Genomic DNA, 16,636 nt, shown 5'->3' on the forward strand with positions numbered 1-16,636 from the left:
GGTCTGACCCCAGGGAAGGAGAAGGAGCCCCTGGAGAAGCTGTTCCAAATGGGGCTGGTGCTGGAGACACCAAGGACAACCTCAAAGATGACAATCTCTTCCTTGGCCTGGCCAGCTGAAGATGATGGACTTGGATTCTGGCACCTTCTTCAAAGCCAGGCTCCAGGTCCAATTTGCAGGTGAGTCTATAGGTAGGGGGTTGCTCCCGGATCTGGGCATGGCACAGCTGGGCACCAAAGGTTCCCCCTTTGCTGGGGCAGATACAATGAATTCTTCAGTCAGCTGCCCAGCTGCTTTTTGGCTCTGGGCAGCTGCTGAGGGCTGGATGTGCCCTGGCTGGCTGCAGGCTGGGCACATGTGCTGCCCTCCTGCTCTGCTGCCAAAGGCAGCAGGGATGGGCAGCTCTGGGCACTGCCAGCATGGCCTGGGCACCGCAGGCCTTGGCACAAGGGCACAGGAGCCCTCAGCTGACGGGCGGTTTCTGCTTTCTCTCCTTGCAGCCGGGCTCTGCGGCTGCTGAGGCTGCTCTGGGCTCTGCCAGGGCTCTGCTGGGCTCAGCCCTGGGCCCAGCTGGGCTGGCTCTGCCCTCACATTGCTCTGACAGCTTTGCATCAGACGAGCCCGTTGTGAGCACAGCGCCTGAGCTTTCTGCTTTGGCAGGTGAGTGAGACTCTGCTGCAGGCCCAGAGATTGCAGCTGGGGACACACATCCAACTGGCAAGGACCCAAACTCTCCATAGTAGCAGCTGAACGCCTGGATCTGCACAGGGTGTTTTGTCTGTCCCATTCTTCCTTCTTGATTGGCTGGAATTGTGCAATTGCACTTTCTTCCTCCTCTGGCAGTGCCACGAGTGGGCCAAAGCTGGCGAGTGGGCCGTGCTCCTGAGGCAGTGCAGTCTGGAGCTGGTGGATGGAGAATTGCCCTTCTGCACTTCCACACCAGAGCAAAAAGCTGTCAGAGGGACTTTGTGACTCTAAGAAATCCCTGAAAGTTTCAATGGGAATGTTCCGCTCATTCCCAGGCTGAGAAGGAAGGTCGTCTTGTAAAGGATTTGGGCTTTGAAAGAGTTTCCATTCCCAGTCCTGCTTGGAGCTGGAAGGGCACAAAGCAACTTCCTCTTGCCTCGACCACAATTTAAAATAACAATATTGGAAACAATCCCCAAAAACTTTTTAAAAAGACTGCTGAGGTCAGTAAGATGGATCCATGCCATCAGCACATTTACAAAGTAAATAACTTTTCTTTTCAAAAGATCAGTTGCCTCTTAATTCAAAGTTAGAGATGACTTTTCACTGCACACTTGGGGTTTTTTTTTATCTTTCACATTTTATATAGTTTTTGATTACTTTTTCCTTTTTTTTCCTTTCAATAGAAAACATGTCCTATCAAAGGAACATCCTTTGCTCCTGGTTCCCGTGTGGAGCAGCTCCCTTCCTGCTGGCTGAGCTGCTCAGGCAGAGCCCGGCAGCTCCTGGCCCTGCAGGGCTGAGGCTTTTCCCCGTTGCTGGGCACAGACTGATGGAGCAGCACTGCTGAACACGGGCACACAGAGGCACCAGCAGCAGCTGCCTTTGGCCACCTGGGGCTCCAAGGCCCAAACTCTGAGCAGCCAGGGCTGGAAGAGACTGGCAGGATCTGATCCCTGACTCTGGGCAGACAGGGCTGCACAAATGACCCCACAGCAGCAGCAGCAGCACATGGAGCTGACTTTGAGCACAGCCCCTGCCCCTCTTCCCTCCCGTGTGCAGCGGTGTCACAGCAGCCTGAGGCACCTGGGAGCCCCCAGGGCCAGCAGGGACTGGAGATGGCAGCCCTGGGCTCCTGGAGGCTGTGCAAGGAACGGAGCTGGGCATTCCCTGTCCATGGGGAGCTTCCAGATGGAAAAGGCTGCTGTGCCCAGGCAGCTGCAAGGGCACAGAAAGGAGGCTCTGGAGTACTGGATCTGTGCCAGTGCCACAGTCCTGGGCAGCAGCCAGCGAGCCCTGGGGGAACAGAGGGCACAGCAAGAGGGACAGAAGCAGGCAAGGGCAGAGACTGGAGAGAGCCAGGCCTGGGAGCAGGAGCAGCTGCTCCATTGCACTCTTGGAGAAAGCTCTTGGCTGGTTCAAAGCACTGAAAGGCGTGAAGGGCAGAGAGGAGGCCACAGCAAGCAATGCTCCTGTTTGCACAGCCTCCCCTCTCCGTGTCCCAGAAGGAATTGCATGGACTTTGTTCTTCTCTCCGAGCCGTCTCGTTCAGCATGAGCAGCTCAGCACCAGGAGCTGAAGGAGCTGAAGCCTCAGGCCACAGGAGCTGGGCAAGAGGGAACTTTTGGAGCAAAGTAATGCTGCTAAAATAGACCCAGCTGAATGCAGTGGATAGAATCATGGAATCACAGAACACAGAATCCTTTCTGTTGGAAAAGCCCTCTGAGCTCAGCCAGTTCAGCCGGGCACCCAGCAGTGCCAAGCCCAGCACTAAACCACGTCTCTGAAGTGCCAAGGCCTGGACACCAGCCCTGAGTGAGGCCTGGACAGCAGGCCCTGAGCCAAAGGTGGCCTCTGGATGAACCTTCCTAGCAAACGTTATCTTTGTATCTGCTCCCTAATGAAATATGCATGGTCATTAGCACTGAGATAGATGTAGCCACTCATTAGTGAAACGTGGATTGACCTTTGTGTATTTAGAAGCCAGACAAGGCCATGAAATCTGACATCTGGCCTTGTTTGGGGCTGTATGGTCAAAGTCAGCTCCCTTGGTTCCTCCTTGAGCCCTGGCCAGGCTTTGGGAGGGACCCAAGAGGAGGATGAAAGCAGATGTTGCCACACTAGCAGTGCTGTCAGTTTGTTCATTCAGCACTGTCAGAGCTGGGCCCTCTCCCAGCGGGGTTGGAGCCTCACCTGGGGCTGGAGGCACCTGCAGGAATTCCCAGTGCCCAGGAGTGGCTCTGCAGCCCTTGGCTGTGACAGCTTCCCCAGCTGCTGTGTGGGTCTGGGGGATGGTAAAGGCTGAGGGTAAATGCTGCTGGATCTTTGTTAATCATTGCAGGCAATCTTTGGTGGGGATGGTTGGGTGCATTGCTGAGCTGCTCCTTTTGTGATTCTTTGCTGCTCTGAACTGCAGGAAATGACACTGATTCCTTCAGCTGGAGTCTGTATCTCTGGTGCTGACCCTGCCCACTGGTAAAACAAAACTGGCACAGTCTGGCCAGATGCCAACAAAATGTCATTTGTTCAATGTAAATGTGAGGAATCAGTCCTATCAGAAATTGCCAGCTGGGAAGCCCTTCCCTGGAGTTCCCTGGCTCTGGAGTGGGCTGAGGTCGGAGCCCCTTGTGAGCAGTGGGGCAGTCAGGTAAAAGAAGCTGCACCCCTGGATGGCTTCAAATGCATCCAAAAATTGCAAATGGAAAAGGAAAACACCTTGTGGGTTTGGGCAGACAAAGATGAATTTGTTGAGAGTACATAGGAAACAGCACTTTCAGAAGGAACAATGATTATTGGAATGCTCCCACATGGAGCAACAGAAGGTTTTAATCTTGAGCTAATATGCATTTGTACTAGTGAAATATTGATATAATAAATATCTATATACATATTTATAGTATATAAAGACATATATATATATATTAATATATTCACATATATATGTGAGTATATATGTGTATACACATATGTGTAAAAAATATGTATATATTTTTTATATTGTTTAACACATCCTGCCAGACCCTGTTTGCTCTAAGGGCCCCTGTGGAAAATGCTCTGATCCACGGGGCTCTGTGTGAAGGCTGCTGTGACACTGAGGGACTTGCACAGCAATTCCATCCAGGAGCCTGGGTGCCCCTCAGGGACTGGGACCCAGCCCCTTCCAGCCAGAGGGGAAAGGGCCCCCCAAGCCTTGTTAGCCACAGACAGCATGGTAAAGCTGAACAGCAAAGGACCTGGGGGCATTATTCTGGAATTAAAAAGGTGCCAGCTCCATGGACAACAGAATTCTTGTTCCTAACTCGAATGAGATTGAGAAAAAATAATGAAGAACGGTGTCACTAAAGTACTACTGATGTCTGTAAGGTGTACCTTGATAGTCAGCCAGAATCTTTGTCTGCCACAAATACCTCTGGTGTTTCACCAAGGGATTGGTCATCAAAATGTAATGATGGGTTATGATGGATTGTTGAGCTTCTTTTGTAATTCTTTGCTAATGATGATGTGCTTTGCTGAGCTTATCCTTTTGTAAATCTCTGCAGCTGTGCATGATATAAATGACACAATTCCTTAACTTGGTGTCTGTGTCTTTGGTAGTGACCCTGCCCACTGGTGAAACAGGGCCCCCTTTTGCCTAAGTGTTACCTGGGAAGGCAAAAGCCCTCCCTCCAAAATTCCCCCCTTCCTCCCTGTTCCCCCCTTCATACCCTGAGCATGATGTGCTCTGGTCTGGGCTATGCCGGGGGTCAGTTGGGGTCCCCTGTCCTGGCTGTGTCCCCTGCCCAGCTCCCCTGCAGCCCCAGCCCCTCCCCAGCGTGGCTGGACGAGGGGCAGGACAGGCCTTGGCTGTGCTGCAGCTCAGCAAGAACAAAACCATCTCTGCGTGCTCAGCGCTGTGCTCAGCACCCGGCCCAGCAGTGTCTCAGTGCCAGGGGCTGTGCCCTCAGTCCCTGCCGGGGGTTTCCATGGCAACTGCCAGGCCAGGTGACCCAGGTGTCCCCCCAGTGCCGGTTGCCATGGAAACAGTGCCCAGCCCTGCCCCTTTCTGTCTGGCTGACCTGGCCTTTGGCCCTGGCAGTGCCGGTGGCTGCTGGTTCCTGGTGCCAGAGCGGCCAGCGCGGCACAGGGCAGGTGGCCATGGCACAGCCCCCAGCAAGGGATCCCCTCTGGCTCTGGGCACTGACACCAGCCCTGAGCAAGGGCCCAGGGCAGCTTTCCATGGCCACCAACCATCACAACGGGTCCGGGCATTGGTTGCCATGGCACCAAACCAAGGAACGGGTCCCTGTGGCCGTTGCCATGGCACCTGGTGGCACCAACGAGTGTCACTGCAATTGTACCTGGAACAGCCCTGGCACCGCTTTGTCCCAGGGTTGCCATGGCAGCCAAGGGCAGCAACAGCTCTGCAGGCAAGTGGCCATGGAACCTGGCTGCAGAAATGGCTCCTTGGGCTGGTTTCCAAGGAAACCTGAACTGATGGGGGTTGCCATGGCACCCAAACCCAGCAGTGGGGTCCTTGCAGTGTCCATGGCAACAGTCCCTTGCAATGGCACCACTGCATGTTGGGATGATGATGCACCCTCACAGCTGGCCCAGGGCAGGTCTGGAGTGCTTCTGGTGGCAGCTTGGGCTTGGCACACAGTTGAGGAGGATGTCTGTTTTCAGTGGGGAAACTCAGGAGTTTTAGATTGCTTCAAAAACAAATGAAGGAAAATCCCTCTTTGGCTGTGTGCAGCCACTTCTCCAAGCAAAGCAGGTTCCAGGTGAGTGAGGAGAGAGACCATGGGCTTGGGAAATATGAAGCAAGGTTGTCCACACTGGCTCAGAGCTCAAGGCACCACTTCTCTGAGCAGGCCAGGGCTCCTTAGGAGAGTCCCTGGATCAATATCAGTCACTGAATGCTGCAATCACCTCTTGTGTAATAAGAACAGCAATAAAAAGACACCCTTTAAAATAGGACTACATATTTCCTGGAAGCTCTTTGAACTATTTCTCCATAACTGTCAAAGGAAAACCTCCTAATGAACTACACTGGAGCAGAGGGAAATCAAGGCAGAGCCAGGGTTTGTCAGGACTTGCTTGATCCTCATGAGCCTCACTGTGCATTTGGAGTGAGCCCTTGAACCTCAGGGCCTGGGAGGAGATTGCACAAACCTTGCCAGGAGTCAAAGGCAGAGGAAACACCCCAAGTGTCTCCAGGCATTCATGGCTCCCTCTGAGGTCCCTCTCCAATACAGGCTCCTCATGGACTCCTTGGAGGAGAGAATTTGTGGCCAGGATGGCACAAAAACCTCTCAGACAGTGTGGAAAAGAAAATCTAAAGTACCTTCAACACCTTGAGTGTCTCAAAGCATTAATGAGCCCCATTTCGTGTCAGTACAAAGCTCTCCAGGGACTAATTAACGCAGATAATTGGGGCCATGATTGGACAAATATCTCCCAGAGTCTATCCCAAGGGAAACACCAAATACCTTAAAAGAACTGAAGTACCTTGAAGCATTTATGAGCCCCACTGAGTGGTGTTACTGACAAAGCCTCTCTAAGGACTAATTGCAACACATAATTAGAGGCCATGATTGCACAAAGCTCTCAGAGACTCCAAGGCAAAAGCAAAACCCAAAGTCCTTTGAAAAACCTGCAGTCCCTGGAAGCATGAAGGAGCCCCCAGGACCATTCCTGAGCAAGGCTCCCCAGGGACTCCTTCCAGCAGATCCTTGAGGCCATGGGATGTGGGCTAGGGGAGGATGCTGAGGGCAGGACAAGGGGCTGACAGTGCCCAGCCTGGCTGGGGCTGTGCCAGGAGGCCCCCATGCCTCAGGACAAGGTGTCTCCTCCCAGCCCTTGGTGGCACAGACCCTGCTGTGCCCCAGGGCACCAAGACTTGGCTTCTCTTTGTCCCCACCTGTCATCACTGCCTCCAGTTCTCTGCTCTGCCTGGGGCCTGGGGACACTTTCCCTGTGGTGTCCCTGACAGGGATCTCTTCAAAGTACAAGAAACTTCAGTGTTTCAATAGAACTGAGTTCTTAAGGGTTCTTGAGGGTTGTGTGACATCACAAAGCTGGCTTTGACATCACAGAGCTTGCTGTGACATCACAGAGCAGGGTGTGAGGCTATAGAGCAGTGTCTGCTCTCATAGAGGGTGGCTCTGAGGCATCAGAGAGTAGGTTGTGACCTCACCTGGTGGCTGTGTAACATCATAGAGGAGGCTGTGACATCACAGACCAGATTGTGACATCACAGGGTGACTTTGTGACATCAGTCTTCTGCGATGTCACAGCACTGCTGTATGAAATCACAGGGTGACACAGAGTTGGCTCTGTGATATCACAGGGTCAGTGTGATATCACAGGGTCAGTGTGACATCACAGGGGCTGTGTGACATCATGGGGGCAGCATGACATCACAGGGGCTGTGTGACATCTCAGGAGCTGTGTGACATCACAGGGGCAATGTGACATCACAGGTGCTGTGTGAGGTCACTCTGCCCCGGCCCCCCTCACAGTTCCCCCCAGAGCAGTCCAACCCTGCTCGTGCACAGCGGGGTCCCCTGTCCCCCCGGGTCCCCCGGCCCCGCAGCCTCCCCCAGAGGATGTTCCACGGGATCGACCCCAGAGCCTGACACGGGGACGGGGCCCTGGGGGTGGGACAGGGGGACAGGGACTCCCCGGCAGCGTCCCCATGTCCCCCAGGGCCAGAGCCTGGGCCAGGGCTCCTTCACCCTGTTACAAACGAGGCCTTGAGAGCGCTGAAAAACCCCCGGCAAGGGATCAGCCAAAACCAGATTTAATATTAAGGGACAGCAGCACAAAGTTCCTTGGCAAGAGTCACTCTGCTCCTGACTGGACACTTCAGGCACACCAAGGAAACAAAGCAACTACAAAACCAAACAGAATCCAGGCAATAAAACCAGAAATTAACCTGGAACTGTCCCTGTGTGTGCATGTGTGAGTGACACAAGGACAGCAAGGGCAAGGATAAAAGGAACATGGTCTGAAAGCTTAACAGAGCTCAAACTTAACAGGACTTTACTTATACATTAACCTTAACTGATACTTTCAACCTCACAGTTTAGCAAAAGAGCAGAGTATGACAGCATGTAACCTAACTTAAACCTATGACTTCACAATTTAACAGAGGAATAACACTTAACAATATTGAACTTAACATAAAACTTATACTAAAGGTAACTGCTTAGCAAAAGAAAACCTCTCAGCAGCATTTAACTTCACTTAGGCCTTGTGATTTAACCTTCCCTACAGGCCTGACTGACTCAGCTATCCAAGGCACTCAAGCCCCTCAGAGTGCAGCATTTCTGCCACATTTCCCCAGCACAGGCACTCCTGTGTGCACACAGACACAAAGAGTCAGTGCAAGGCACCTGTGAGCAATTCCCCTGAGGGCAGGAAATGCTCACTGTGGGTCCTTTGGCATCTCCCCAGCGGGTGAAGGGTTGACCCTGGAGGAGTGGGGGGATCGGCCCAGGCTCTGTTGTTGTTCAGGATCCCCGAGTGCAGCAAACGGGAGAGTTCCCGGCTGGGAGAGGCCCCACTCAGAGGGAGTGGCTGGCCCAGGAGAGCTCCAAGGGCTCCTTTTGGAGCGCTGTTTGCAGGGCCCCAAGAGAGGGGCTTCAGTCCCAGCAATGGTTCATCCTGGCCGCACTTGGCATCAGCAGCTTTCTTTGGCAGGGTGAGAACAGGGATGTTGTGCCGCTCAGGGAACACAAACAGGTCCCAGGGCTGCTCCTATAGGAACCAGGAGCTGGTTGGGCAGCAGCAGTGCCTGGAGCAGACAGTGTTTGTGATGAGCTGCAGAGGAGCTGAGCCCAGGGGCTGTTGGCCAAGGCGAGCATTTGTTGCCCAGGGAGCATTTCTCAGCTGGCAGGGCGGCCTGAGAAGGGGAGGGGGGAATGCAGCAGCACCGGGCATGGAACCAAGGGACCATTGTGACCCTGTGGGGCCCTGTGAGACCAAGAGACCATTGTGACACTGTGGGACCCTGTGACAACAAGGGACCATTGTGACACTGTGGGGCCTCATGGAATCATGGAGAGCACTGTGACGTTGCTGGGCCTCATGGATCCATGGGGACTGTACTGACGCTGTGTGGCTCCATGGAATGTAGGGATCATTGTGACACTGAGAGGCCTCATCAAAACAAGGGGCCATTGTGACAGCGTGGGTCTGCATGGAACCATGGAGACCATTCGGACACTTTGGGGTGTTATGGAACCAAGGGGCCATGGTGACACTGAGGGGCACCATGGAAACACAGAGACCATTGTGACACTCAGGGGACTCATGGAAACGCAGAGACCATTGTGACGCTGTGAGGCCTCATGGAATCAGTGAGACCATTGTGATCCTGGGAGGACCATTGTGATATTGTGGGGCCTCGTGAAACCAAGAGGCCTTTGTGACACTGCAGGTCTTCTTGTAATCAAGGGGCCATTGTGACACTGCTGGAACCCATGGAATCAAGTCACCATTCTGACACTGCGGGGCCCCATGGATCCAAGGAACCATTGTGACAATATGGAGCCCCACAAAACCAAGGGAACACAAAACAAGTCTGGCTGCTTTGGCCTCCCATAGACTGCCTGACTGGTCCAACTGACCTTTGCATGTTGAGTGTCACTTCTCATCTGCTGCTGAAACACTGAGGCTCTGTGCTTTCCTTCCCAATGGAAAAGAACCGTCCTCCTGCTCTAGGCACCCATGGCCAGAATTGGGATTTCACCTCCAAAGGTCCTTATATCCAGGGATTCTTCCAATAGGAATATTGCCAGGACAAGTCTGTCTGGCAGTGGTTTCACAAGGGTCACCTCTCATCCGTCCCCAAAACATTGGGAAAGGCTCCATGCTCTCCTTCCTAAGGAAAGAACTGTCCTGCTTCTCCAGGTGCCCATGGCTGAGATTGGGTTTCCACCTCCAAAATTCCCTAAATCCAAACTCTGCAATTACTGACAATCTAGCTGGCCTTGGCCTGCTGAGGCTCTCACTTGCCTTCCAAACCTTGAGGCTCTGTGCTTTCCTTCCCATGGAAAAGAACTGTCCTTCTCAGCCAGGTGCCCATGGCCACAATTGGGATTTCACCTCCAACACTGCCTGTTTTGACAGACTGGAGGAGATTGTTGGCTCTAAACATTTTGTGTGTGGGGGAGGAAGGGGCAGGTCCAGCCTTGCCCTGCCCTGTAAGCCCAGCCCTGCCCTGCCCTGTGACCCCAATCCCCTCAGGGGCCTTCAGTGGGTTTACGGTTTCTACCTGAAGGGCGGCACCCTGAACCCCCAGCACCGCCGTTCCACCCTGGGCACTGGGGCCCTCTTGGCTCTACTCAGTGCTGCCGCTGTACTCGGGGCACCCTAAACGCCGCTAGGGACCCGTGTCCTCCTACTGCAGGGATTGTGCGCGACTCACACTGCCCCGATCCTCCACGCACCCGGAGCTCCATTCAGGGCTTGCGTGCCAACTCACCAATTCATCTGCCACCTTTACTCAAATTTGGTGCACAGGAAAAACACCAGCCAGATATTTGTAAGAGGTCAAAATGACACAAAATTCTACTGGCAAAGTGCAAAAAATCAAGAACTTTGGAATAGGATTTAACGCAACATCAAATTACACATAAAACACTAATCATAGCAGTAACTTCATTAACTTAGCCCATTTATCCTGGAAACATTAAAACACGTAAGCTGTTAGGGTATCCAAAAATGTTCCATATAAAGAGCATTAGAACAAGAAGAAAGAGAGAGAGACAGAAAGACAGAAGCTCTATAGAAAGACACATATATGACTAACAGCTCCTAGGGTTCCAGTGTGGGTGAGACACAAACCCCAGGAGAGGGCAGAGTCCATACCAGGGGCTCACCTTGTGCTCTATATTTTAAGCCCCCAGGCCCTTGTGAGCCTCCCCCAGGTGGGATTTCTGATCACACAGGCAATCAGGTTGCGTTAGCACTGTACCCACTGTGTGACTGATTGACAGCTCATCCCACAGTGTCTCAGGACATTGATCTCATCCAGCCTCTGACAGTGACCATGGTGACACAGGGGAACCTCATGGAACCGTGGGTCAGTTGTGACAATGTGGGTCCAAGGACACACCGGGGGATGTCATAGGTAGAATAATGATAGAAGAAAAGTATTACCGCACCTGAGTGGGCGCTGCTGGTGATAGAGAGACGGTGAATCTTGTTTCTTGAATCAGAAGGCTTGATTTATTAAGATATTATATATAATACATTATGACTATACTAATAAGAATATAGAGAGAGGTTTGCAGAGCAGCTAGGCTAGCTAGGAAGAGATAGAAAAGAATCCCAACAAAGCTGTGGCCAAGGACTCAGTCCTCTGGCTTACACTTTGTGATTGGCCCTTAATTATAAACATGGGAACATGAACCAATCACCAATCAAAATAGGTGCCCCTGTTGCATTCACCAGCAGCTGATAATAATTGTTTATGTTCTCCTCTGAGGCTTCAGCCTTCAAGAAGACACAGAAATCTGAAATAAAGGATTTCTGTGAAAAAATGTCTGCGACATCTCACCTTTCTAAATTGTATAAAATAAAAAAAATGCTGATGTGGAATGAACAGGAAATTTCTTTACCTGTAGAATATACAATAACTAACAAATCACTAGAACAATGCCACAATATAAGAAAAATGCAAAATACAATGCAAAGAGAATTTGAGTCCATGCAGCTGAGTTTCAGGAACAGTCCAAGAGCCAAAGTTGTTTCCCTTGGAATATCTGAGAGTCCTTTTTGGTCCTGAAAACAACTTGCTGCAAAAGGAATCCCATCAATAGTTATCAAAAAACCATTGACAGTCATAACACAATTTTTAAACAGTTTGTGGAATGTCCTTTCTGGCCCTTCAATGCTTCAGAGCTGCTGCCCGCTGTTTTCAATCTTTTTTATTTAATTTTAATTTTTTTTTTTTTTTTATTGAAAAACAAAAGAGCAGCAGCCAAGCAGAGCAGTGCCAGACAAGGAAAGGCCCTGGGGGCCCTGGCCCATGCTGAACCAGGAACCCCAAAACTGGCTCACAAAGGGGGACCAGGACCGGTAGGAGAAACCAGAGTCCCCAAAAACATAAGGAGGCCACGCAGTGGGACCAGCCCAGGAATTTTTTGAGCCCAACGGCCCAGGCCAAACCCATGAGGAAGGCTCTGCATATCCACAGGCCTGAACCCTGCTGCCAGTACAATGGTAGCACGGGTAGTGAGACGCTTCCTTTCCCCTAAACCACTGAGGCATGCCAGCAGCAGGGAAATAGAAGCTGCCCCGAGAATCTTCATCTTGGGTCTGGGAATGTTTGTTTCCCACAGCAACATGTCACCACCCCCACCGGGCTGGGGACCAGAGGCAGAACTTTCGGGAGCCCCCTCCCCCCCGCCGCTAGGGCACAAGATGGGCGGCAGAGATGGCAGCCTCTATGGGACAGCAACCGAAACACCACCCCCCAAACCGCCGAGCTTGAAAGCCGGCAGCTGGACTGCCGCAAGAGTCAGCTGGCGGGCAGCCCCCGCTCCACTGAAGGAGAGACCAGACTCCGGGGCCGCTTCCTGGAGCGGGCCCGGGGCTGGCGGGCTGACCATGGGGGGCGCTGGGCCAGGGTGGGGGCCCACGGGGCTGTGGATGACGCTGGGGCTGGCCTGGAACGCGGCAGTGACTCTGGCCACGGAGGAGCCGGCCGAGGAGGGAATCACGCTGATCGTGGGATCAGCCGCGGGCTGCTCCGAGAGTCCCGCAGGTTCAGCGCCGTTTTCTGCTGCTGACTCTGGGACTGTCTCGGCTTGAAGCGGCGGGGATGCGCGAGAACCCACCTCCGCCGCGTCCCCCAGCCCTGAAAGCAGCGGCAGGCACGACACGGGGCCGGCGCCGTGCCCCGCCGCTGACTCCGGGGTCTGCTGCAGAGGCGCAGTCGCAGTCTCCTTCGGAGCGCAAACAGGCAGCAGCGGAGCCGGGAGAAGCGGCGGGGCATCGCTGTTGCTTAGCAACAGGTCAATCGCCGAAAGTGCTGTTCTCTTCTGCCTTCTCCGACACAGGCTCTGGCGGGGGCGGGGAGGCCGGTGAAACCGCGGGCGTGACCTCCTGGAGTGACGGCTCTAGCAGGGGCGTGGAGGAAGCCTCGGAGACCGGTGCCGCTCCGATGTGTGAAGGAGGCGGAGTCTGAGAGGCCGGCGCTGGCTTGAGCGGCCACTCCCATCCCCCCGGAAAGAGAGAAGGGGGGGGAGGACAACACTCCATCTGAGCATGCTCCGGAGCAAGAGTAAAAAAAACTTCTTCGCGCCGCGAAGTTTCAGCCCCCCGCGCCGCGAAGCAGGGGGGGGCGAAAAGCCCAAAGTCATCACCCATGGGGTCTTCTGCCAAGGGCGGTGGAAACGGAGCTTGTCCATAACAGTTAGAGATCCATTGAAAACAAGCTGCTCTGCGCTTCAGGACTGGGAAAAGCTTTATAAATGCTGGGTAGATAGAAGGCAACACGCGTCCCTGACTGTAGACGCACTGGATAATTGAGTCCATGCACTCCCAGACGAAAACATCTAAAGCGTACAGGACATCAGTAAAAAACCCAAAAAGCTTTGCCCATCGAAAGAACCCATAGATATCTGTTTCTGACAAAAAGCAACCATCTTCTCTGCACCAATATTTCCAGAGGGCAATAAGCTTTTCCTCTGAAGCGGAGAACTGAATCTCTTCTGGCAAGGCATGTGTCTGCCAAACGAACAGCCACAAGCTATGAAGGGCTGGTTCATCAGGGATAGAAAAGCCCACAGTACCTTCTAAAAGAGTCCAGCTTGCTCTGGCCAGCTCCACAGGTCTGCTGCCCTTTTCCATCATCTTTCCTGATGGTTTTCCAGAAGAAGGTTCTGTTGTGGTCAGCCTTGGCTGTGAACTCTGTCCAAATCAGGATCTTCAGTTCTTCAGCTCCTGGCTTGAATCCACTTTCTTTGGTCACTTCAAAGCAACCAACCATCAAATGCCACACATACAGGATTTTACCCAGTGCAGCAATTTTGCTCCTCTGGTCTTATTAAATTAATTTTTGCTCTGACACGTCGGGTCACCAGATATTACCGCGCCTGAGTGGGCGCTGCTGGTGACAGAGAGACGGTGAATCTTGTTTCTTGAATCAGAAAGCTGAATTTATTAATATAAGATATAATACATTATAGTTATACTAGAAAGAATAAGGAGAGAGGTTTGCAGAGCAGCTAGGCTAGCTAGGAAGAGATAGAAAAGAATCCCAACAAAGCTGTGGCCAAGGACTCAGTCCCCTGGCTTACACTTTGTGATTGGCCCTTAATTATAAACATGGGAACATGAACCAATCACCAATCAAAATAGGTGCCCCTGTTGCATTCCCCAGAAGCTGATAATAATTGTTTATGTTCTCCTCTGAGGCCTCAGCCTTCCAGAAGACACAGAAAACTGAAAGAAAGGATTTCTGTGAAAAAATGTCTGCGACAGAAAAGCCTTTTGAAATGAAGCCTTGTTCAGCCACATCAATAGCTGGCCTATCATCTCTTCTGTGTGCAACTAAGCAGTTACAAGTTCCCATGTGAAGCTATTTTGAGAATGAGACTTTGTGACCATTCTATTCTGAGGGTGAAAAACAAATGCACCTGCAATAACAAGTAATTTGTCCCGTGAGAATCAGTGAAGAGGTAAACAATACAATAGAGAGATTTGATGCACAAGTAAAATCTATTTTATTAACCAATAATCGACTAACTGATAAGAAACCTTTGAATGAACTAAAGGTGCACACAAGGTCTGTTAAACTGTGTAAAATGAGTTGTATGAATAAAGAATAAAGAGTTCTTCTCCATCTTAGCTTAGTCCTATGGGATTTCAGTTCCCCCCTTCTTGACGGCTTTGGGTTCTCCCTTCTTTGGAGCTTTGGGTTCCGCCTTCTTTGGGTCTTTGTCTTCCTTCTTCTCTGGGATCTTGGTTTCCTTCCTCTCTGATGCTTTGGTGTCCTTCTTCTCTGATGCTTTGATTTTCTTCCCTTCTGATGCTTTGCTTTCCTTCCTCTCTGGGATTTTGGTTTCTTTTTTTGGAATTTTGGTTTCCTTATTCTCTCGGGTCTTGGTTTTCCCCTTTGCTGGTATTGGAGGTTGCTTGCCAACAGAGACACTCTTCTTTCCCTTCTTCTGCCTCTCTTCCTCCTTCCTCCTCTCTTCCTCCTCTAAGGCTTTTGCCTCCTCCTCGACCTTTTGAGCTGGCTCCTTCAGCTCCCTTCTGCAGACAAAACAGAAAATATGGCTGAGAGTCCCACCAGAACCTTGGGCTCCCTCGTCCTGGCTGGCCCTGCACTTCATTCCTTGACCCTGAGGCCATTTCCGTGAATTCTCCTCAACCCACAGAGGTTGGGAACATCCCAAGTGAGGGCATGGGTGGAAGGGGACCTCCAGGACCGGCCAAACCTGAGCTTTGCCATCATAAGGTCTTGACTGTGCAAGCTCCCTCTGAAGGCACAGCCAGACCCCTCCAGCCCCTGCCAAAGGCTGATCCAGCAGCTCTCTGCACTGGTGCCTGGAAACGCCCTTTGTCTCTTGGCTTCCCAGTTTAAAGCAGAGCACAGATTGCTGACATCTGCTTAGCTCTCCTACAGTTCTTACTCAGCTCATTCAGCCCCCTTCTCCCTGGGCATAGCTGAAGCATGATTTTAAAGAGTTCAGATTTCAGCTGAGGGTTAGAAGCAATTCCCATTGATCAGGATGTAGGTTAGATAGGCAGACCATAGGTTAATGATTATGAGATGCTTAAGCTGGAGCAGATTGTTCTATTGTTTACCATTAGGAGAGGGAAGTGGAGGAAGTGAACTGTTATAAGAACATCTTGAAACCAGTAGAACAATGGTTAGCACCTGGGCTTGATGTCAATCAATCACTAAGCAGGGGACCTTGGATGGTGCCAGAGGGTCACAGAGACCTGATGAAGACATTCCTGACTTCATCCCCTAAGACCACTGACCCAATTCGAGACACCAACCCAATTCAAGGGAAGAATTGCACAGGAGTGAAGGACCAATGACCTCATTTGAATACAGAGCAGGGATGGGAGGTGCTGGGGTTGTGCAGATGTATTGTGTGTAAGATCTTGGGAAATAAAGAGAGGGCAAAGAACCTTGGACAGCGCGGTCACGCCTTTTAGGGACGGCTCTGGTGCCGCCCGCCGGTGTTAATAAACATCCCACTGTCTAACTTTAATTAGTTAGAGAGTCTCTGCCCGTGATCTTCGGTTTTAACGACTCCTAGCCTGCTCCTTCATGAGAACAATCCTATCAGTCAGAAAGCAAAGGCTGCAGGAACTCCTCTCCTGCAAGACAGGCTCTTGTCGGGCAGATTTCCTGCTGGAACCCAGCTGGGACCAAGCAAACCAGTGCTGGCTGCCATGGAAACCACTGGAAGCAGCCTCGTCCGTCTCCTCCCCATGAAACCAACTTCAGCCTGGCCTGAAGAAGTCCTGATGCACAGGCTTGCTTTAAGCACCTCCACTCCCAGCTCCACACTTGGCCTGTGTGTCCTGAGCTGGGCTGCCTTGCTGGAGCTGAGCTTCTCCTGTGCTTGCCTACGGCTGCAGCTGCAGGGGAGCCTAAAGCACAGGAGTTTTTCTGGCTGCTATGCCACCATAAGGAGAACCCTGGCAGATCAGCAGTGCAAGGACTTCATCTGTGGCAGGAGCAGGACCCAAAGCAAGGTTTGCTCTGTGCCCCACGCCTGCCCATACCACAATCCCACTGTTCTGGTGAAGAAGGCAGATGATGAAGAAGATGCCACTCAACACCATGGACTTCAAGACACCTCTAAATGCGGTGCCAAGGCAGGCCCAGAGCCCAGCTCCCCGCAGGCAGCAGCTAAGCCAGGAGGGCTCAGCACTCAAATAGAGAAGATGATGTTCTGTCTCAACAGAAGAAGGTCCTTCCTCTCTTGGCAGC

At 52.0% G+C, this 16,636-nt stretch overlaps 1 protein-coding gene across 1 annotated transcript in view; it reads right to left on the reverse strand.

The window, feature by feature from the left end:
• Nucleotides 1-10,568: 10,568 nt before the first annotated feature.
• LOC131561679 (hydrocephalus-inducing protein homolog) overlaps nucleotides 10,569-16,636 on the reverse strand; it is a 30,626-nt gene continuing 24,558 nt past the window's right edge. Inside the window, exons 15-17 of the mRNA XM_058811058.1 lie at nucleotides 12,516-12,599; nucleotides 12,285-12,422; nucleotides 10,569-10,610 (exon numbers count right to left, since the gene is read on the reverse strand). Coding sequence (XP_058667041.1) covers nucleotides 10,569-10,610; nucleotides 12,285-12,422; nucleotides 12,516-12,599 — 264 coding nt within the window. The remainder of the gene's footprint in view (nucleotides 10,611-12,284; nucleotides 12,423-12,515; nucleotides 12,600-16,636) is intronic.

Source organism: Ammospiza caudacuta, chromosome 10, assembly GCF_027887145.1.
Source record: "Ammospiza caudacuta isolate bAmmCau1 chromosome 10, bAmmCau1.pri, whole genome shotgun sequence".
NCBI lineage: Eukaryota > Metazoa > Chordata > Aves > Passeriformes > Passerellidae > Ammospiza > Ammospiza caudacuta.